Source organism: Ailuropoda melanoleuca, chromosome 6 (genome assembly GCF_002007445.2).
Source record: "Ailuropoda melanoleuca isolate Jingjing chromosome 6, ASM200744v2, whole genome shotgun sequence".
Taxonomy (NCBI): Eukaryota; Metazoa; Chordata; class Mammalia; order Carnivora; family Ursidae; genus Ailuropoda; species Ailuropoda melanoleuca.
This window is the reverse complement of record NC_048223.1, coordinates 102,928,691-102,952,802: the sequence shown is the minus strand read 5'-3', so window position 1 is coordinate 102,952,802 and position 24,112 is coordinate 102,928,691. Positions and strand designations below refer to the sequence as shown.

The 24,112-nt window shown below is 40.7% G+C and overlaps 1 protein-coding gene across 4 annotated transcripts in view; it reads left to right on the top strand.

Moving 5' to 3' along the window:
* The first annotated feature begins 6,753 nt into the window (after positions 1 to 6,753).
* Positions 6,754 to 24,112, top strand: part of FBXW4 (F-box and WD repeat domain containing 4) — a 78,716-nt gene continuing 61,357 nt past the window's right edge. Inside the window, exon 1 of one of the 4 annotated variants that reach the window (XM_034663159.1) lies at positions 6,754 to 7,657. In XM_034663159.1, coding sequence (XP_034519050.1) covers positions 6,861 to 7,657 — 797 coding nt within the window. In that variant the 5' untranslated portion in view covers positions 6,754 to 6,860. The remainder of the gene's footprint in view (positions 7,658 to 24,112) is intronic. The other 3 variants (XM_019809212.2, XM_034663158.1, XM_002913913.4) reach the window with 3 other exon arrangements.

Sequence of the window (24,112 nt, the reverse complement as noted above, 5' to 3'; positions counted from 1 at the left end):
TTCTGCATAAAGTAACTATTTTTATTTATTTATTTATTTTTTAAAGATTATTTATTTATTTATTTGACAGAGATAGCCAGCCAGCGAGAGAGGGAACACAAGCAGGGGGAGTGGGAGAGGAAGAAGCAGGCTCCCAGCGGAGGAGCCCGATGTGGGACTCGATCCGGAATGCCGGGATCACGCCCTGAGCCGAAGGCAGCCGCCCAACGACTGCGCTATCCAGGCGCCCCTAAAGTAACTATTTTTTTTTTTAAGATTTTTAAATTTATTTATTTGACAGAGATAGAGACAGCCAGCGAGAGAGGGAACACAAGTAGGGGGAGCGGGAGAGGAAGAAGCAGGCTCACAGCCGAGGAGCCTGATGTGGGACTCGATCCCATAACGCCGGGATCACGCCCTGAGCCGAAGGCAGACGCTTAACCGCTGTGCCACCCAGGCGCCCCTAAAGTAACTATTTTTAAACAGTACTTTATTATTTATTTATTTTTATTTAAATTCATTTTAGTTGACATATAGTGTATTATCAGTTTCAGGGGTAGAATTTAGTGATTCATCTGTTGCATATAACACCCAGTGTTCATTACATCAGGTGCTATCCTTAATGCACACCACCCAATTACCTTAAAATTGTTTCATGTGAAATAAAAATATTTTATCTTTGAATATAACAAAGACAGTGGATTCATAAAAAACAGAAGATCTTGGTATGTCTAACATGATGAATATAAACTACCGACCTGATAATTTCTGAAAACAAAACTTTAGACTCCATCCTTCTATTTGTGTGTTGCTCACATGTTTATAGATACAGTGTTCACTGTTAGGCTTCTTACTTTTTCTCATTTCTAATACTCCAGTTTGTTCTTTATTTTACTAATAAATGATACACATTTTAAATGGAATAAATAAAGTTTATTTGAAATGAAAATGAAACTTAGGTGGCTAGTTAAAAATTCTGGTAATAATCTAGGCTTCAAATCTCCAACTTTCTTGTTGCATGGTGTGTTTGGACTCATGACAACTATTTTTTCTTTTTGAGAGATTTTATTGATTTTGTAAAGGTGATACATGCTTCCTATTTAAAAAATCAAGGAATACAGAGAAGTACAAAGTAAAATCCAAAAATTTATTACCTAGAAATAACCATTATTTTTCGAAAAATTTTTATTTAAGGGGCACCTGGGTGGTTCAGTTAAGTCTCTGACTCTTGATTTCAGTTCAGGTCTCAATCACAGAGTTGTGAGTTCAAGCTCCACCTTGGGCTCCATGCTGGGCCTGGAGCTTACTTTATTTATTTTTATTTTTTTCAAAGATTTTATTTATTTATTTGACAGAGACAGACAGCCAGCGAGCGAGAGAGAACACAAGCAGGGGGAGTGGGAGAGGAAGAAGCAGGCTCCCAGCGGAGGAGACTGAGGTGGGGCTCGATCCTGGAACACCGGGATCACGCCCTGAGCCGAAGGCAGATGCTTAACGACTGCGCCACCCAGGTGCCCCTGGAACTTATTTTAAAAAAACTTTTTTTTTCCCACTTGAGTTTAGTTGACCACATGTTACATTAATTTCAGGTGTACAACATACTGATTAAACTTCTTTATATGTTATGCTATGCTTACACAGTGTAGCTACCATCTGTCACCATTCAAAGGCATTACAGTATCGTTGGCTATATTCCCTATGCTATGCCTTTTATTCCTGGGACTTTACTCATTCCATAACTGGAAGCCTGTGTCTCTCACTCCCCTTCACCCATTTTGCCCAACCCCCTATCCCTCCCTTTTGGCAACCACCAGCTTGTTCTCTGTATTTATAGGTCTGATTCTACTTTTGGTTTATTCATTTGTCTTGTTTTTTAGATTTCACATGAGTGAAATCATATGATATTTGTCTTTCTCAGTCTGACTTATTTCACTTAGCATAATACCCTCTAGGTCCATCCATGTTCTTGCAAGTGGTATAATATCATCCTTTTTATGGCTACATAATTTTCTAGCATATGTGTGTGTGTGTGTTTGTATACATACACCACATCTTTCTTATCCATTGTGTATCGATGGACACATAGGTTGTTTCCATATTTTGGCTATTGTAAATAATGCTGCAAAAACATAGAGGTACATATATCTCTTCAAATTAGTGTTTTGTTTCCTTTGGGTAAGTACCCAGTAATGGAATTATTGGATCATATGGTATAAAAAGAACCATTATTAACATCATTTCACAAAATCTCTCTTTGTGTATTTACAAATGGGATAAATTTACAAAAAAAACCCTCATATAATACGTACCATACATATATTGTTATTTAAATTTAACAGAAGAAATTAAAGCTGAAGCAAATTATTAAACTTTAGTTAAATGTTCTTTTGCAAGATAGATTAGTTCCTACAAGTCCCTTTAAATTTTTGCAAAAAGATTACGGAAAGCACTAAGAGGCTGAGGTCTGCATAGTTAACTCAAAAAAGTAATGGAGATAAGAAAGGAGCTACTTTAACTGCTTAGAAGCAGCTTTTATTTAGATACCAGAAGTGCTTTATAGTCAGAGGTTAAAGTATATTATTATTATTTTTTTAATGTTTTTTTATTATATTATGTTAGTCACCATACAGTACATCCCTGGTTTCCGGTGTAAAGTTCGATGATTCATTAGTTGCGTATAACACCCAGTGCGCCATGCAATACGTGCCCTCCTTACTGCCCATCACCGGTCTATCCCATTCCCCCACCCCCCTCCCCTCTGAGGCCCTCAGTTTGTTTCTCATAGTAAAGTATATTATTATTAAGTGTGTCTTTATCAGTTGCAAGGGATCTCAGAGGACCCTGTATTCAATGTCTTCTTCCATTCTCTGCTATGTATGGCAAAAGCATGGTTCAGAGTATAGCTTTGGAGTGCCAGTTAGGAACCATGTGGCCTCTGGCTTCAGTCTCATCTGCAAAAAACTGGGTTAATAGTATCTTCCTCATGTGATTGTTGATAGGAATAAGATAATACATGGAAAGCTCTTATAATAGTGCCTGATAAATAGTAAGTGTTTAATAAATATAAGGTATTATTATTATACAAGAATAATGGTGAGCATCTGAACCAGTATATGCCATTGAAAACTGTCATTCACGAAATCATCTCTTTCTAATTCATCTCAGAATGATTTCCCTGTTAAATCTGCCTACTCCTAAAGTTAAAGGCGGGGGCCCTGGATGTTTCACCAGTGGGTACATGGGCTCCTGTCTGAGACTGCCGCCTATATTTACAAGAATGGACAGAACTCACAATTTTAGTGTTGTTTACAATCCTAAGCGTACATTACGTATTACCTATAACAGCAATAGTCACTACTATGCACATCACTTACATGGACATACACAAAGAACTTTATTTCTATACTTAAAAATCCTCTTTAAAAGTAAATAATATTAGCGTTTCTAAATAGCCAGTATGAAATTCATATTGAGTCTTAAGTTTTAATATATTCTCAGTTCCATGTTTCTGACATTCTAAGTTTAGTTTAGTACTTTCAGTTTACCTATTATATGCAAATTAAAAATTTTAATAAAAAGCTTTATAAAAATAAAGGTAAATTTAGCCATCCTACATTATTTTATTATGATTGCTTCCTGAATTTGAATTTCAAGGAAGTTGATGACTTTTCTTAAAAATATTCTAAAGTCCACTCTACTCTTTCTAATCTCCCTTTTTGGGGGCTATTAATATATTTATTTTCTTTGATAATAAAATGCTATTCAGGTACTCCATGAAGATATACATTTACTTTTATTATAAACCCATCTTTCAGCCATAGTTGATTTTTTTTTTAAGTACCCTGTCCCAAAAAAGAATTTTGAGAGTAAAAATTCTAGCTGCTTCTCTGAGCTAAGACTATAGTTTTGGGTTTCTTTTCATGCTCAGGAATTTTGGGATATATATGACCACCAAGTAACAGAAACATATGCCAATTTTCCATTTTGGCTTTGCCTTTCAACGTAGTGAGTAGGCATTTTTTGGTAAATCATTAAACCATAAATTCTAGTACAGACAGTTCACTTGATTTCTAGTTTGGGTGTGAAAGAGGGTGAGTTGATGTATGTATGTATTTATTTTTAAGATTTTATTTATTTATTTGAGAGAGAGAGACAGCAAGAGAGGGAACACAAGCAAGGGGAATGTGAGAGGGAGAAGCAGGCTTCCCACCGAGCAGGGACCCTGATGTGGGGCTGGATCCTAGGACCCTGGGATCATGACATGAGCCAAAGGCAGATGCTTAACGGCTGAGCCACCCAGGCGCCCCATGATTTGATGTTTTTAAATGATGGTTTAATTTCTCCAATAAAGGTAACATAGGGTAAAGAGTAAGTTATATTTCTGTGAGGGTGGATTTTAACACTGACTTGATTTATGTTGGGTTAATTAAATAATTTTTTGTGCCTTCAAGTTCTCCAGTAAAAACCAGGTCATGTGCATAAACTCAGCTTGACTCTGTAGAGGAATGGTCAAAAAATAGTCAAAGAATAAGAAATTACAAACATGTCTAACACAAATCTGAACACAAAATGTAGGAACCATATGCTATATTCATCTCTGTCTTCCTTCCACAGTGGCTCATGGTATACAAATATAGCAAAATCAATAAATGTTGAGTTGATGACCTTATCTCAATTTGTAGTATTCCTACCTCAAACCTTCTAACAGTATGATACCTGTGAATAAATTTCTTTATAATGATCTTTAAGATAGTCTAAATTCTTTGGTTGTACAGAAATGTCGTATCAAATATTGCTTTTAAGTAAACCACTGGCTGGAATTTGGAAATCTTTTTCTACTCAAAGCCTTTTTTTTTTTTTTTTTTTTTTTTGGTAAGGGTATTTTTTGTAACAGGATTTGACCTGCAACTATTATTGAGAATTTTCTTAGAGGAGTTCAAAGCATTTTACAGGGATCATCTCATTTATCCCTCGAAAGTAAGGCAGAGGCATTATCTCCACTATAAACTGAGAACACTAAAAGGCCAAGATAGGTGGGGTTTTTTGTTGTTGTTTTGCTAAGATCAAAAAGTAATTCTAGGGCAAAGCCAGATTCCGGTCTGACCTTGTTACATGATGCTTCTGCAGCACCATAATGCAATGTAGTAGATTTCCTAGGTCTCCCCTTGGCTATCCTAGGTGTTGAATAATTTCCAGAGTTGATTTCTCATTCATTCTTGCTCCCGGAAAATGGGTCTTCAGATGTAAATACAAAATAAAACCCTCAAACAGGATTTGGGGTACAGGCTACACAGGGTTAGTCATCTTCCTCCCAAATCTTACTGCCTAGTCCAGTACTATGTATAGAAAAATAATTGGGGCCATAAATGTAAGTCACATGTATAATTTTATTTTTATTTTTAATTTTAATTTAATTTAATTTAATTTTTTTTTTAAAGATTTTATTTACTTGACAGACATAGAGACAGCCAGCGAGAGAGGGAACACAAGCAGGGGGAGAGGGAGAGGAAGAAGCAGGCTCATAGCAGAGGAGCCTGACGTGGGGCTCGATCCTATAACGCTGGCATCACGCCCTGAGCTGAAGGCAGATGCTTAACTCTGTGCCACCCAGGCGCCCCTAATTTTTATTTTAAAAAAATATTTTATTTGACAGAGAGAGACAGCGACAGAGGGAACACAAGCAGGGAGAGCAGGAGCCGGAGAGGGAGAAGCAGGCTCCCTGCTGAGCAGGGAGCCCAACTTGGGGCTAGATCCCAAGACCTTGGGATCATGATCTGAGCTGAAGGCAGATGACTTAACGACTGAGCCACCCAGGTACCCCTTATTTTATTTTTAAAGATTTTATTTAGGGATTGAGAGCACAGGCAAGCGGGGGGAGGGGCAGAGGGAGAGAGAATCTCAACCAGACTCCATGCTGAGCACAGAGCCTGATGGAGGCTCAGTCTCATAACCCTGAGATAATGACCTGAGCCCAACTCAAGACTCGATGCTGAACTGACTGAGCCACCCAGGGGCCTCTATAAATTACCTTGTAGTTACATTAAAATATATTTCATTTACCCAGTGTATCAAAAATCTTTATCACTTCAACAGGTAATATGAAAGTATTAAGATAATTAACATGCTTTTTCTTGTGTAAGTCTTCAAAATCTGTTGTATATTTCACATAGCACACCTCAGTTTGGACCAGCCACATTTCAAATGTCCAATACTTAATGTGACTAGCAGGATGTGTTGGACAGCATGTCTAGACTTAAGTAAGGTTTTCTTAGCTCTCCCTTCAGATTGGTGCCCTTGTGAATGGAATGGGTGGTGTGGGGTAAGGACTCCTACGTGACCTTGGAGAATCCATTTGCACTTGTGTGGTAACTAGTAAGAAGCCCTAGCTTTTGCCATTTCCTGATAACATCACTGGGAGTTACGGATTCAGGATCTAGAGGACTGCAGCTTCCTCAGACGTCTAAAATACCAGCTCACTGCCCTACCCTGTGGGAGGACCCGGGCTAAGGAAAGTGCCAAGTTCCAGGGCTGCGGTTTATAGGGCCCTGGGAGGTGGCCTGTGGAAAGGAGGCATCACCCAAGGAAGAGAAGGGTTCCTTGAGAGGGAAGGCGACCCAAGTGGATGCTTCTTGAAGGCAGAGGCACCTAACTAGGTAGATTCGTGGAAGGCGGAAGCTCTTCTTGGGGCCTTCGCCGGCCGCAGTCGGCCTCACATGCCAGACGAGTGAATGCATGTGCTTCCACCTGGTGCTCCCGGCGGCCCTGCGGATGGGGGAGGGGGGTCTGCGCCCTGGCCCGCACCCCGCAGCGGCTCCACGGCCGCGGGTGTGAGGGGCGGGCCCAGGTCTCGGCCCGCGCCGCCCCATGTGACCCGGTCCGACATGGTGTCACCTCCTCCTGGGGCGGCTGCGGCGGCGGCTCGGCTCTGCTTCGGGCCGGGCCCGCGGCCGCTCATGGGCAGCCAGGGCCACCCGGGGCCGCCCGGGAACGGCGGGTCGGGCGAGGGCGAGGGCGGGGAGGCGAGGAAACTGCAGGAAGGGAGGGTCGCGAGGGGGAAGCGAAGAAAGGGGAAGGGAAAAGCAGGAGCAGGGAAGGGCGGAAGAGGAAGCGGGGCGGAAGGGAAGCCGGGGCTGCAGAAAGCGAAGGAGACAGCGGGGCTGGGGGCCGAGGCGGGAGCCAGGGCAGGCCCGGGGGAGGAAGGAGAGGGAGGTGGAAGCGTGGAGGAAGGGGCGAGAGGGTTCGTGAGGGGAGATGAAGGGAGCGCAGGGGAGGGGAAGGAGGCCAGAGGAAGAGGTGATGGGAAGAAGGCGGAATGGAGGGTCAGGCCAGGGCGGCGGGAGGACGCGAGGCCGGGGAGAGCGCAGGGACGAGGGAGTCAGGCTTGGGGCTGCATCGCAGGGGCTGGGGCGGCGGGGGTGGCCATGGCGGCGGCGGCCGAGGAGGAGGAGGAGGAGGCGGCGGCCCGGGAGCCGGCCGGCCTCCCCGCTGCGGGGCCGGCGCTCTTGCGCCTGCCGGAGGAGCTGCTGCTGCTGATCTGCTCCTACCTGGACATGCGGGCCCTCGGCCGCCTGGCGCAGGTGTGCCGCTGGCTGCGGCGATTCACCAGCTGCGACCTGCTCTGGCGCCGGATAGCCCGGGCCTCGCTCAACTCCGGCTTCACGCGGCTCGGCACCGACCTGTAAGCGCCCGCTCACCCGCTCGCTCCCCGCCCCCGGCCGGCCCGCGTCCCGGGAAAGGGCGGGGCGCCGCGGCCTGGTCGGCCCGGGGTTGTGTCGCACCCCCGAATGCCGAGGCGCGGCCTCGGCGGGGACCCTTCCCCGAGCGCCCCTCTCCTGCTGGAGGCCTCCCTCCGAGGAAGCCTCCCATGAGCATCCCTCAGTTGGTACCCTCCTTGGGCGGCTTCTCACAATTAGCCATCTTAAGCACTGCCTTCAGCTTGTAATTGTGTCTTCCCTCACAGACGGTGACTGGCCCGGTGCCTCAGCCCCCCCAGGAGCCAGGCTGGTCTGAGGCTTCAGACGCCTCCTCCGGTCCAGGTGTAGGACCCATGGCCACTGTGTGGTCTATCAGAACGTTTTTGTGGACATTCATCCGCACACCCTCTTCTGAAGGTTGTTAGGCTGCAGGGCTCAGATAAAATCGAATATGGAGAAAAGGGCTCAGGCCTGAAAAGAAGGCTCCTGGTCCAAGCGTCAACCATAGTTTGACTTGATACAGGCAGAATGACTCAAAAAAGGGTGCCTGGTTATGGCAGGGGACTGGATTAGGTCTAGGTGGTATACAAAGCGTGGTATTGCAGTTTGGCCTGTTTTGGGTAAGGTCAAAGACCTGGGAATAGAAAACTTTCTTGAACCATTTGAGCTGTTCAATAGGAAGGGGGAAAAAAAAAAGAATTGGGTGAGTAAAAGCTTTTAGATTGCACCTAAAACTCCATCCAGTTTGGGTTTTAGAAAAGGTAATTCTAAAACAGTATAACAACATTAAAGAAAGTTTTTTAATATGTAAAACGCTATATAATACAACTACCTTTAGACAACTATTCATTATTTAAAATTACTTTTCACTTGCATACTTCTTACCCCCTCTCAGTTGCTGTTTTACTGATCCTGACAGAATAGGTGCATAATAAATGTTTGTAAAGTTTACCGTAATGAGATTAAAAACATGAGTCTAATATTAAACTTTCATGTGTGTCCAGATTTTTGCTATTACAGATAACAATGAAACAAATAAAGCATTTTTGGGTAACAGCTTTTGAGATATGTCACATACCACACATACGCCTTTTTAAATTACTTCCTTAGGATAAATGCTCAAGATTGGCATTATTGGATCAAAGGTTATGGTTTGTGAAATTGTACCAAGATACGGTGGCACCGGCAAAGAATGATTAAGCCAGTTTCATGTGAAAATTTAAAAATCTGTTATTTTAGTTGGGCATATGATTGTATTCCAAAGTTTTATTGTTTTATTTTTTTTGCTTTTTTTTTTAACTGTTGACCCCAATAAATATTTTTTCCAGGTGTTTGTTTCACCTGTGAGATCATCTGTACCTAGTCTTTGCCCATTTATTATTGGGGTCTTGATGTTTTTCTCATAAATTTAGAATCCTGTGGGTCATAGATACTAGGGTCTCATCTATCATCTTTGATGCAAGTATTTTCCCTGGTCCTTTTTACTTTACTGTTTTTAGCCTATAGAAGTTTTACACTTAAATATATCAGAATGTCAGTCTTTTGTGATTTTTTTCTTTTTTACCCCAAAGCTGAGACATTTATAATTTCTCCAAGACCTGATGAATCTTCTTTTTGATATTCTGTTGGTTTTCTTATAATTTGATTTTTTAAAATAGTTAACACTTTCATCAATATCAGTTTTGTTCTGATGCAAGGGTGAATTTAATTTTTTTTCCCCTAAACAGCTACCTAGTTACCACTGTACCTTTTGTTAAATAATTCTTCTGTTTCCCTTTGTTTAAGAAAGCTTATGTTGCCAATTATTAAGTTTGTGTGTGTACACACACACACACGTACATACGTACATATGAACTCCATTTTGTTCCACAGATACATTTTTCCATTTTCCTCATGTTTTAAATGTTGTTGCTCTTTGGTAGAGTCTAGTATTGGTTAGGGTTAGATTTATCCTTTTTGTGTGTGTCAGGTCTCGACTCCCATTTAACTCCCCAGCAAAAAAAAAATTCTGTGCCTTTTCAAAAGTTTCTGTGATTTTCCCTGTAAAGTTGCCATATATCTATTGTCAAATTTATTCCTAAGTATTCCTATATGTGTTACACATTTTGTTTTTATTGTGACTGTAGTCTCTTTTTCAGCATGTTTTTCAGGTGGGTGTTACTAATGATGTACAAGATTACTATAATCTTTTGTAAATTTTGAACCTGATTATTTTGCTTAACTTTTATTCTAGTATGATTTTGTCTATTTATCTAGTCAGGTTTGTTACCTAGTATGAGGATAATGATTCTTTGGAATCTTTTGGCATGCAGTCTTATTACCTTCATTTCTTATAAAAAAATTGTTTCAAAGGACCTGTCAGTTGACCTTTAAGGGAAGTTGGCTAAAGTGACTGAAACCCAAGCCAGCTAAGGCAAAGCTTGGTTTCTTTCCTTATAGAGATTGAATGAAAGAATGAAAGAATTGATGTTTTATTTTTCTTTCCTTTTCAAATGCGCTAAAAGAGAGATAATAGAAATGAGTGTTCGTTCTGTGAGCAAAAACAACAAAATGAAAATGAGTTTATAGTATAAAGTGTTTTGTGACTGTCAAGTGATATGGCTTTATTATTTATTAGCCATGTGTGTTTTGATTTCTTGCCTGTGTCCTAGGATGAGGTATCTCCGACCTTCTAGGAAAGTTGTTTTACCACAGCACTTGATAAAGAGCAGGGTCACTGCTCATGTTTTCTGAGTTGAGGGGAGAAGTTATGCATGTTACAGCAGGTGGAGAGAATGTTTACCAGTGTGGTCTGTTTCTGGACAGCTGCAGAGACGTGATAAGCCACCATGAGAGGTGGTTGTCATCTCTGGAGGGAGACAGCATACACCCCAGTCCTCTTAGAGCATCAAAGAGCTTGGGCCCAAAGTATGAGACTATGGCTACTTGGATAGTGGCAGGGCTGTAGTTTATGGTTTTGGCTAATTAACTGCAGACTGGACAGTGGGATGTTTTTATGAGCACAACACACAGCTTCATTTTATCAGAAGTTACACAGCCTCACTGGACCTGAGTTTTATCATATATAAAGAATGGGAATGACCTACCCAGTAAAATGAGACTTAAATGTATGAATGTGTAGGCACCAGCACAGTGTTCAGCACATAGTAGGCACTCAATAAATTGTTGTAAAATGGAACTTTTTAATAGCTTGGCTTGTCTAGTCAGTCTGTATTTAGCAAAAGAGATGGTTTGAATTGGAGGTGCTGCCAAAAGACAGGAGGAGGTGGGGGAAAACACACACACACACACACCTTAGTTTCTCTCACCTGTCTCTAATGTTTTTGGAAGCATGACAGCAGAACCTGTGGGCCTAGGGTCTGCACTCCCTGCTGTAAGAACCTCTGGATTCTCAGAAACACAAACTGCTAAGGTTTACTGACCTTCCGGCCCAGGGCAAGTCCCATTTAGTTGGGCTGTTCCTAACTGATCATAGCTTTGTTGAGTAAGATGAACTGCTTTGGTTCCTTGTGATTTGTTAATGGTCTTATACTTGTGCTTGAAGGCATTTTGGCCACTTTAAAACCACAAACAAATAATTTGCTTCCCTTTAGGCCTCTTGCCCAAACAGTGAACATGGGTAGGTATCCTGAGCTTTTTTTTTTTTTTTTTTTTTTAAAGTGAACACAAAGACAGTTTGAGTCAGTCATCTGGTTTAAAATCAGTTTTCTTTGAAGGTTTTATGAAGCCAGGGGGAATAGAAATATCTTTAATATAAAAATCAAGGAAATGTTTCATATAGCGATCTTTTAAGTTTTCCCTGAAGAGTAGGGGGGAAACTAACCTAGTTTAGTCTTCAAGAACAAAACAGTGAAATTTAACCCTGTCAGTTTATAATGAAGGCTAAATGCAAGAGGTGGACAGACAATATGACAGGTGGAAGAGCAGAGGTGCTATCTGTAAATTCTAATACTGAAAATGAACAAGAGCAAAGAACAGAGAGAATGCAGTATACCTATGTATATAATCTAAGGGTTTTTAAAAAATACCTTCACCAGTCTCATGTTAATTCCTCCCAAATTAAGTCCTATGTGTTTTCAAACTTGAATTTTATTTGAACTATCCTTTGAGCGATACCTGGGTGCTCTCTTGCATTTACTTGTGATAGATTTGCCTAGAATTAACAATAGGCGTTTAGGAAGTAAGGCTCTGAGGTGTTTGCCCTGGCATGTACATTCATTCCTTAGCTAGGGTCTTGCAGGCTTGGAGCTCTTTGAGGCTGGGGAACAGGGTATCTATTACAGTGATGATTAACGTCCAGAGTGGTGAGATGGACACAGATAAGCAGAGTGTGTTTGTTTGTTTTAAAATGATTGCACCTAAGAGCATTTTTTTGGCCCAGAAAGCATAAAGTTTCCTTTCCTAACTCTGACCTGGAGAAGGCATTGCTGTCTGATTACATTTAAGGTCTGAACAGTGATTTTTCAGAAAACAATTAGCAACTTAAAGTAGCTTAGGCTTTCTCCTTTGCCTTTCTGCCTTACCTAGGAAGGGGAGTCACTTTTTCTCTAGTTGACTGAAAAGTTTCATAGATGGATGTATTTCTCTTTAGCCGTTCTGAAAAGGCCTTATTTTTAATCATTTTGTGAGTTAATAAAAGTTGAGTTCAGTTTACATGCTTAAAATAAATAAAACAATACACCTGTGGAAGCAGGAAATGGTCTAGTGCAGTTAGTACCTCCAAATGGAAACTAGAAGAATGGAAGAGGCCTTTTCTTCCAAGACCGTGAGACTATAGAGCTACATATATCCTTTCCAGTCTTGTAAAACTTGAGTAGTAGGGGATGAATTTCCTAACATTCAAGGCAGAAACATGGAGGAAACCCAAAGTCTTCCACAGTCTGTAAGATGAGCAACTCCTGTTGGGATGGGATCTCTGAAAACATTTCAGTGCTCCATACTTTGAATTTTCTGTGCCTAGCACCTTCACCTTAGGTAAAGATTGTGAGCTACTGAAATCAAACTGACAGTGAAGTTACTGAGGAACCATACAGATTTAAAAATATATATGTTTTTTGAGTGTTTGACATAGAAAAGGATTATCTTTGTGTGACAACGTAACCTTAACTCTGGGTTGACCCTGGCATTGGATTTGTTTCTGGTTCTCATAACCATGGGACAGGGAGTATTTAGGTAGACTCTTCTTAAGGCCAGTAAATTTTGAAAATTTAAGATGAGATCAGCTGTTTGAAAAAGTGAGGACAGAGTCAAGTTTTGAATTTTCAATGCAAATTGGCATACCCCTCACTCTGATCTACAGAAACAGATTTTCGCTAAGCTCCAGAATTTATCTCAGGTGAGTCAACCATCAGACTAGGTTGAGAATTCAAAGATTTGCTTTCTTATTTATTTTTTAAAGATTTTGTTTATTTATTTGACAGAGAGAGAGGAGAGCACAGCAGGGGGAGCAGCAGGCAGAGGGAGAAGCAGGCTTCCCGGCTGAGCAGGGAGCCTGACATGGGGCTCGATCCCAGGCCCCTGGGATCATGACCTGAGCCAAAGGCAGACGCTTAACTGACTGAGCCAACAAGGTGCCCCAGATTTGGTTTATTTTTGAGGAAAGTCCTTTCTATTCAGCAGTCTTGCTCAGATTTGAACAGAATTCAGATGGAAATCCAGTTGTAGTCAATGGAAACGAGACGGTTGTGCTAATTAAGAATATGTTTGTGAATCCCAAATCATGTGAACACTTGAACTGGATCTAAAGCTGAGGATAAGACTATCTGGAAAAAGAATTTATCTCTTGTTAGAGGTTTAGCTGCCTTTTCTCAACTCCGAGTCAGTTCTCCATTAGACCCAAACCATCCTCATTGCCCTCCCTGGAAGTCTGGGCCACCCAATGGGCCCCAGACTGCCCCTCTTTAGCCCACAATTAATTGCCAGTACATTCTTTCTTCTTCTCCTTCTTTTTGGTATTTGACATGAGCTCAAGTTGCTGAGAAAGGTGACAACTGTGAAATGAAGACAGGGCTTAGAGACACCTTAAAAAATACATGCAAAGGCCACTAAATGACAAGAGCAGACCGCCAGGCTCTTTCAAAACATCGCCACGTCTGTTGACTTTCCATTCCTTGTCTGCAGCACAAAATTGGAGGTCAAAGAATCATAGGAGTTAGAGATGGAAAAGACATTTGGGGTCAGCCAGTTCATCCCTCCACCTTCTTCTGCCCCTGATTCTGAATCATTCCTTACATTATATTTTCTTCCTCAGCTCTTGTACAGTTTTCACGGTCTTCACTCAACCCCGGCTGTCACCTTTGGGGAATGATGCTGGAGGCTCCATCCAGTTTCTCCTCAGCAAAGAGAGATACTGCCTCTTGCCCCAGTTGACATTCATGAACTTCTTTGTTGGTGGTCTCAGCTGAGAGGCTGAAGACTAACTGGAAGTCTCTCCTCTGCCTGGCAAGGGGGCTTTTCTCGCAGAACTGAAGCACATTTAGTGTCTGATGATGTTGGGGAAGGGTAAAGGGCTGGGATATGGTGTAGTCATTGCTGAATTTTTCCTAGACATTTGTTTTTCGGGGCTCTTGACCTAAAAGGAGGTGTGTGTGTGTGTGTGTGTGTGTGTGTGTGTACAAGGGGTGTGGTTCTGGGGAGGTGGACAGAGACAAGGAGATTACACTGAATAGGAGTTTGGTAAAAATCCAAACTTGGAAATTGGTGGGTTAAGCAAACAAATAAAAGATACTAGTCCTGTGAAGTAGTAGAGGACTGTTTCAAGAAACACGTGTCGGGGAAGACAGAGTGAGGGCTTACTGTACACAACTTTCATCTTACAGTCAAGTTGAGGAGATCAGATAGGGAGGCAAGTATTTTGGACTAGGGGACGCTGTTGTTTTGGGGGTCTCCTTGCTTTAAGAAAGTAGGGAAGGACAAGTCTTATGTTCATTGGCTGCGTGGTTTGGCAGGGGGAATGGTCATTTTTAGAGGCAGCTTTTGGAAGGTTACCCCTAGCTCCCCATCTTGTTCCAGCAGCTGTTGGGAGCAGTCCGAAGGGGGTATTATGTTTCTTCTGGTAACTCTGCCAAGAATGAGAGGAAATCCACAATCTGAGGGCTTTTTGGGGGGAATGGGGATGGGGTGGCAGGTGATGGGACAGGGAAATTAAATTGTTTTATAGTAAATATGTTGAGATACTTTTCCTGGAAAGCTGTTTCACCAGAAGGAATGATACTTCCGCTGCTCACGAGCTTGTAATGGGTTCTTTCTCTGCAGAGAAGGGGAAACAGTGTTCTTCCAGTACATCTTTTTCTTTCTTTCCTCTAGTTCCAGCTTTGACCTCCCATGTTTCTTTGAAATTTTTTTAATTTTTAATTTTTATTTATTTATTTTTTTAAAAAGAGAAGTGCGTAGTGAAAATGTGAGTCAAGATTCAGATACAGGTGCTGTGTGAGCCTAAGAGGGGCCTCTCTTTAGAAGTGAGTTACTAAAGATGAAGCTCTCATTTATCCAGTATCTTGGCTGCAATTTGACTTTATCATAATGGCTTCAAAACTGGAGATGTAAAAACTTTCTGGGTGGCGTCTGGTTCATGTTCTTTCCATCCCTTCATCCAGGCTGGAAGGGCACCAGGGATTTTGAAGCCTGGCTACTTGGGCTGAGAACCTGTTTTAGTGATTAATATGGAACACAGTTGCAAGATTAAAAACAATAAAAAACAACCCTGAGAAGCAGAGCAGTGTAATTATTCCTTACATTTCAGATGGGGAGTCCAGGGAAAAGTCATTTTTAAGGTATGAGAACAAAGTCCACTTGTGAAGCTGCTAGTGCCTAATTCATGACTCACTGAGAGGATGGCCTGTTCACAAAAAATAGTGGCATCTTTCTTGCTGTTGTTTATGCTCAGAAACTGCTAGATCAGCCTTTCTGAAAGCTGTATTTTGGGATTCGTGAAAAACTGATTCTGTGATCAAATGAGTATGGGAAATGCTGTGCTCCACATTGCTTCTCTTGGAGGTTCACAATGCCCGTTGGTGAATTAAAGACACTGAGAAGTCCTGCGATTGAGAGACCTGTTGAATTTTGTTTCAGCCGGCATTGTCTGAAGCTTTTGACTGTAAATTCCCCCCACCTTGCTTAATATCTCTTAACATCTTGGAGAACATACATGGTCAAGTGCCCTGTAAATACAGAACTTGACCAGTAGTAGGAGGAAATGAATGTGAGTGTGAACACAGTCCTAAATCCTATACTCAGGGTTCTGAATTGGGGTTATCCCTAGTACTTCCGTAACCTCTTTGGACAGCTTTGACATGTGGTATCACATTAAGGTAATTTATCTGCTCAAGTTCCTACCCTCGAACTTCTCTAGTGTAAGAATTTGGTGGCTTTTGTTGAATTCCTAAAGGTGTGATATAGTACACATTTTTAGGAAGGAACTTTGGAGCTAGACGGTAATGTGTCCAGGCTCCTGAAATGCTACAAGTATTGTTGAAAGTGTGACTTGCCAAAGGGAGAACTGTACTTTTGAGGATTTACTTAAGCAGTTCCTAAGCAGTATATATCAAAATACCTGTTATGCTAGCCCACGGTTCTCCCCTTTTGTGTCTGACATACTTTTGTATGCTGTTAGAATTTTTGGTAGTACATTAAAGGATTAAAATGTAAATTTTTTTTTTAAAAAATCAAGTTTTAGAAAGTTGAAACACCTGTATATTTATTTATTCACCATCTGGTATGTTACTGTTTGGGTAGAACCGTTTATTGCCCTGACTTTTTCTCTTATATCCTTTCAGTTACCTTCCTCCGAACACACAATCTTCATCTTACTTTGCAGCACATTGGGCCATGGGCCACATTGTGGCTCAGTGGTTTGTCTAAAATCTTCATGAAAGTGTGGCTCTTTAGTTGAATGAAAATAAATTGTATAAATTGTTTGAAGTTTTATGGCACAGTTATTTGGGGTTCCTAGTATACCACTGCTCTGCAGCATGCTGATTGGGATGTACTTTTAGAAGCATTAAGAGGTTAAGACTTGATCCTGTGGAATTCATGACTGTATTGGACAACAAGACATAGAGCCGCAAGAAGTTAACTGTGGTACGTTCAGCCCAGGGGTTCACATAAGAGGGAGAGGACTGTTTGCAGGACTTAGGAAAGTAGAGGCATAAGCTGGATCTTGATTAGAATGGGTGAATTTGACTAGTGCCCAGAAGAGGGAAACAGGCATTTGTCAGAGACAAAGTAGGCTGGTGCTGGCAATTGAGGAGAAGGTATGGAAGTAGGAATGAATGTAGACGAGATGGGCTTGGCTGGAGTTCGTTTGCATGGTGTGGGACCACTGGAGGTGAGGTTGGATGAACAAAGTGAGGCCTTGCAAGGGATAGGTGGGTCTGCTTCCTCACCTTGTGCATGGTCCTGTCATCACTAGAGAGAACAGTCTCACTTCACCCTGGCCGTTTCCCTGTTTCCTGACCAGAAGGGTAAGCAATTTAACACAACATAATGATTTTTCATTGATTAAAAAAAATCTTAATTGAGTCACCTGGGTGGCTCAGTCAGTTGAGTGTCCGACTCTTTAATTTCGGCTCAGGTCATGGGATATCAGGGTCGTGGGATTGAGCCCCGTGTCAGGCTCTGTCTTGGGTGTGGAGTCTGCTTAGGATTCTCTCTCTCCCTTCTCCCTTGTGCTTGTTCTCTCCCTTTCGATCTCAAATAAATATATCAATAAGAATTTTTAAAAATCTTTTTTTTTTTTTTTTTAAGATTTTATTTATTTATTCAACAGAGATAGAGACAGCCAGCGAGAGAGGGAACAGAAGCAGGGGGATGGGAGAGGGAAGAAGCAGGCTCATAGCGGAAGAGCCTGATGTGGGGCTCGATCCCATAACGCCAGGATCACGCCCTGAGCCGAAGGCAGACGCTTAACCGCTGTGCCACCCAGGCGCCCCCAAGAATTTTTAAAAATCTTAATTATAGACCTCTGCTGCTGAGGCCATTGGAAGATTTAGTCTGATGCAAGTGTAAATGAAGAGTTAGAAGTTTCCTGTTTCAGGCTGTTTCAATACTTCTACACTGCCAGCTGCACCACCACCCTTGCCTGAGTCTTTTAACCTGGGTGTTAGCGTTTTATTTATTTATTTTTATTTTAATTTTACTCATTTTTTTAAATTATGTTATGTTAGTCACCATACAGTACTTCATTAGTTTTTGATGTATGGGTGTTAGCATTTTGAAGAGATGCCTCAGGAGTTCTGGCCATCGACTAACTGCCTCCTCCCCAGCTGGGAGCTGTTGGCAAGACTGTAACTAGTGACGTTTGTACCACCAAAGACTCTATTTTGTGGTTTAAGAAGAATAAAATTGACTACATTAAAAAAAATACTTGTACATGAAAGTCAAATTCTTAGTATTGGTAGAAGGTAGGGTAGGTACAGGCCATACAAGGGAAAGTCTTTCTGGAAAGCGAGATCAAATAAATCCAGAGACAGTGTTAAAATTCCAAGCCCTGAACATCATTTTGCATAGCCCTGTCTCCCCTCCTTGGCCGAGTGCACCCTGAGATGGCCTTGTTCTCCACTTGTGGACAAATCCCCTCCTTTGCCAAATTCCCAAATCAGCAGGGAGTTATGCTTATGGAAGTCATGCCATTCATGCATGGAGGCAGCATCCACAGCATCAAGGGGAACTGAACTGCAAGATGGGGTAGGGAGGGAAACTGAGTTGTGATCCGGGAGTTTACTGATCTTAGAGACGGTGCAAGTTTAAGACCTCTCTAAGATACCCGCACTTCCTGCTCCTTCACCCCAGGCCATTTTTATTCAGACTAGGTTTATTTATTTGCTTTGAGTTTGGGGGGTAAGGGAGGAGAAGTGAAATGAAAGGGGAATCTAGATAACTGCCTAGATTAATTTCTGTCCCTCTGGACTCAATTGTTGCCAAGATTTTAAGGGGCCCGATAGCTTACCATGGGTGCATGTTGTGTTGTTTTTGTTTAAAATAGGTCTTGTGCCCAGGAATGCAGTCAAACTATAATGGTGACTAAGTGCCGGAAAGCTGAGAGGGAGGGGGCCCAAGTGGAAAATGAGCCTCAGGCAAGAGAAGGCGGGCTGGGAAAATGGAAGTTCCACCAGGCCCACGGGCCCCGGTTAGAGATTCCTCCCCGCATTAACAGCCCTGTGAGAGGTTTATTTACAGGGCACTAATCATTTTGGGGGGGAGCACCCCCACTTTACACCAGCAGGTGTATTGGAGAAACAGCTAACCAGAGAGCATTTCAAAGATGGGAACAAGGGTCTTTACTGAATCCCAAGGGGCACCTGCTCCTGTCTTCTTAGGCACGTCTGCTGCCTTGTTCTACCAACCTCTTCGGACTGTGACAGGTCCCACAGCGGGGATGGGTACCTGTTTTCCGAGAAAGATTGTTTTATTTCTTCTGATTTTTCAGTTGCTGAGGCTAATAATATACATCTGATTTCGCCACCAGCTAGGGAAGCTAACCATCAAAGAAGATGGAGTGGACAAAAGGGATGAAAAAGCTGAGTTGTTAAGCTGCTTTTAACAAAGTGCTACTATTTCTCAAGTCAAAGCCAAAGGGAGTGGCTTAACAAAGTCGAAATTTGATTTTAAGGGCCGGAGCCAGGTGTTGCGAGGATGGAGTTGGTTGTGGGAGAGGACGCCTGCACCTGCTCTTTGGTAGCAGCTTTTAAAGTTCAACTTGGCAAGTTTCTTGCTGCCGTGATCAGGCCCTTAGGGCAGTGCTTTGACCCTTAGTAAAGTGTCAGCAAATGGCAGTTAAGTGATCAGAGAGATGAGAGAAGTGTTGTCCTTAGCCCAGTTCAGGAAATATATTGATTCTTTCCCCCTTGCTTCCTTCCTGCTGTGATCCAGAATATTCAATTTTTGTTTTCACCTCCACCTTTTAACTTGGACCTAACTCCAGAGGAAAGGTGAGCTACGGAGGATGTCTTCTTTTATACCTGGGAGGGATTTGCGGATAAGATTTGACAGGGAATCTCATCTTTCTCTTTAAGAGTTCAGTTCTTCGGTGCATCCTGTTAACTGTCTTTTGCTGCGCTTAGTTCTCCCTCCATCTGGTAGTGAAGCTTGCTTTCTAGCAGTGTGAAACCGGGGACCGTATTCACACAGTGGACAAATTCAGGAGTATATTTTAGCTTTAATGTGTGTATACCCAAATCCTTATCATTCAGCCTGAAAGAGGACTACTGTTTGACATTAGAGTAATGTTTAGTAATTGTAATTAAATTAGAAGAAAAATAAATGGTTATTGGATTAACTTCAGGGACGACACCATTAATCAATATTAACTACTACCTGTGTTTATATTTGTGTAAAAAGAATGACCCTTTTTTGTACTTACACAGTACTTTGTTTTAGTTGTCATTTTAAAGCCATGGTTATGAGAAATATTATCGTCATTTCTTGGGGGAAGATATTGACCATTAGAGAAGCCAGGTAACCAGAATTTTTTAATTAGTAAGAGGTAGAACTGGGATTCAGATCCCAGTTTCCTAAGTGTGCATTCTGGGCTTTTCCCACAACTTCATTGAAGCTACTATTTAATTTAAGGTAAATTGACAGACTTAAGTATCAACAATTATGTGAGAGAGATAGGTATAAATATGTTATGTAAGATCTATAAACTCACTTCCAAAGCACCTCTTCTGACATGTTTATGGAGACATAATTTTATGTAGCATCTCTTCACCTCTACCTTTATAAATCTGATTGCATTTTAAAATTACCATTGCTTGCTGTGGTCATTTCCAAAGTGCTTGGCAGTTCCCACATTTGTCATTTCTAGCGGCAGTATATTCCATTGCATGAGTATACTGTTCTCCCCCACAGACAAACATTTGGGCTATTTCCAGGTTTTAGCTCAGATATATAGCTGCAACTATAAATATCTTTGTAAAAAATATAGTTTTCTTTTGAATTATTTCTTTGTGATTTAGTGCCAAAAATGGGAATGCTGGGTCAGAAGCTGTCATTTAACAATTCTCCTCGACAGAATTCCTTCCTGAAAGGCTGTACCGGTGTGTTACCTGCAATATATAACCAAACCCAATTGTTCTATCAAACAAAGCCAGTTTCTGTTTTTCTACCTAATAATAGATGTGAGGTGGCACTTATTAATAATGGCTTTAATATGCATGTCTATATTAATGTTGTGAGATGTTTCCCCAGTGTTTCATAATGTGGACACCGTTTGTTGTTATCTGCTGTTGGTTATGGATGACGGGGTATTGGAGACAGGGTGTTAATTCTGGTAGATTTCTATCAGGCCCTTAAAAGTTTTAGAGATAAAACTTGTACCTGTAGTATTGGTAATTTTCCACTGTTGTTTACTCTGTTTTCATTTTAATCTCTTTTTTCTTCTGTGCAGCATTTAAAATTTAAACACTTTAAAATCTTCTAGTTAAAAAAATATTTTAAATTCACTTTCATTTTGAGGGGATTTATTATATTGGGTTATGAGATATAATCTAAATCAGTTTTTTCTCCATTGATACCCAATTTTGTTACCAGCATTATTATTTTAATGAGTATTTTCCTCTTCACCAAAATATTACAGTGTAGAAAAATTGGAAAATACATAAAAAGACAAAATAAAAACAGAGTTGGCTGTCCACAGTTAACTATTTTATTTTTTTATTTTTAATTGTTCATTTTATAAATATAGTGTCAGACTAGTGCATTGGTCTGACCGTTCCTTCACTGTCGCATAGCATCTCCAGTAAGTGAGGGGGGATGGGACCCAGGTAACTATTTTAGAGTATTTACTTCCCATGTTCTTTCTAGCCATGTATATTCCTCTTCCCGCCCTTCTTTTTCATAAACTTGGGAACATGCTATGTAAACCCAACAACACTAATGAAGTAGTGATTTCTTTCCTTACTTTAAAATTTTACTTGGGGGGCGCCTGGGTGGCACAGCAGTTAAGCGTCTGCCTTCGGCTCAGGGCGTGATCCCGGCGTTGTGGGATCGAGCCCCACGTCAGGCTCCTCTGCTGTGAGCCTGCTTCTTCCTCTCCCACTCCCTGCTTGTGTTCCCTCTCTCGCTGGCTGTCTCTATCTCTGTTGAATAAATAAATAAAATTAAAAAAAAAATTTTACTTGGTTTGTTATATATTAAGTTCATGTCAGTTTGGATCATTTCTGGCTTTCTCTTTTTAAATTGAAGTATCAGCCAGTTTGCTTATTGCTTGTTTCCAAGGTCTTCTAATTGGATAAAATACAGGAAGTATAATTGCACTATAAACAAATACTTATTGATACTTACTATGCATAGATGTTGGATAAATGAAAAACAGTTCCTGGCACAGCATAAACACCATATTAAATTTAAATAAATTATCTTTGGTATTATAATCCAGAGAGATTAAAACATTCTACATAATTTTTAAAATAGTATTCAGTTGGGTTAACTAAACTCTACTATGTTGAAAGATTTTTCATAGTAAGATTTGAAATAAAAATGTATTTTGGGGGTGCCTGGCTGACTAAGTAGAGCATGTGATACTTGAACTCAGGGTCGTGAGTTCAAGCCCCACATTGGGTGTGGAGCCTACAAAAAAAAAAATGTATTTTGGGTTGATTTTCTTCTAGCCAGAAAATTATAATAAAGAATCCCTTCCTGAACATTCACTCTCTTTAAAGTGTTTTCAAAAGTTTGATATGAAGTCATGGATATGTAAAAATTTTTTCAGTGTCCACATGGATAAAATGCAATAAAAGTAATAATAAATTGGAACAAAATTGACAATACAGATTATATAAAGAGCCTTTACACACTCACAAGAAAAAGACCAAAGTCATCATAGGAACAGGGACAAAGGATATGGACAAGCATTTCCCAGAAGAAATGCTAATGGCTTTCAAACATATAACCAGATACTCAGTCTTATCCATAATTAGAAAAAAATACTGTACACATTTAAACAACAGGAAAGAAACTTTTTAAAAAAGATTTTTATTTATTTATTTGAGAGAGAGAGAGTGTGAGTGGAGGGAAGGGCAGAGGAAGAGAATCTTCAAGCAGACTGCCCACTGAGCGCAGAGCCTGATGCAGGGCTCTATCCCATGACCCATGAGATCATGACCTGAGCCAAAATCAAGAGTTGGGTGTTCAACTGACTGAGCCGCCGAGGTGCCCCAGGGACTTTTTTTTTTTTTTTTTACTTCTTAGAATGGAAGAGATAAAAAAGAAAATTTTAAAAGTGTCATGATCATGAAAAATAAGGAAAGACTAAGAAACTGCTATAGACCAGAAGAAACTAAGGAGACATGACAACTAAGTTCAACGTGGTGAGCTAGATGGGATCCTGGGACAGGAAAAGACATTAGTGGAGAAATTGGTGAACTAATACAGAGTGGAGTTTAGTTAATAGTAATGTACCAATGTTAATCTCTTAAACTTTGACAAATAAATGTACCATGGTTATGTAAGATGTTAACAGTAGGGGAAGACAAGTGAAGGGCACATGAGAACTCTGTACAATCTTTGCAATTTTTCTGGAAATCTAAAATTATTCTAAACTTTTAAAAATGTTTATTTTTTAAAAGACAAGCTAATAAAAGATATCCCGAAATAAACACCCTAATATGGTATTAGAACTGTAAGTTGGTATAATCTCTTTTGGATGACAATTTGACAGTATCTATCAAAATAAAAACCCCACAATTTCCTTTGGCCCATTCAATACCATTTCTAATAATTTTTTCTTCGGATAGATTCTTACATCTAAATGAGATGCAAAGGTATTTATTGGAGAAGCATTTATAATAACTAAAGTCTGGAAATCTTTAAAATGTCAATCAGTATGTGATTGAGTAAATGATAGGGTTACACAACAGAATTCTACGCAGCTATTAAAGAGAATGAGATGGATCACAGTGTATTGATATGGAATGGTTCCTAAGGTACAGTGTTCAATGAAGAAAGCAATGAATAGAATAGTATACTTTTTTTAAAATTAAAAACTGGGAATATGTATAAATATACACTAATATATATGCATCTATGGTATATATCAGTATATAGAGACTATATATATAGTCACTTTTGCATGGCTAACTTTTCATGCTGTTAGCTTTTTTTTTTTACCCTGTACATGTATCATTTTATTTATTAATCAAAAATAGTCTATACAAATAAACAAATGAGGTCAGGAGGTGTAGAGTATTATTTATCTAGAAACGGAATAAGTATCTTTTCTTTTGGCCTGCCAAAACCATCCTTTTTTTTTTTTTTTTTTTTTAAGAGAGGGGGAGAAAGAGAAGAGGGAGAGGGAGAGAGAGAATCCCAAGCAGGCTCTGTGCCCAGTGTGGAGCCCATTGTGAGGCTCGATTTCACGACCCTGAGATCATGATATGAGCCCAAATCAAAAGTTGGATGCTTAACTGATTGAGCCATCTAGGTACCCCCAAAACCATCCTTTC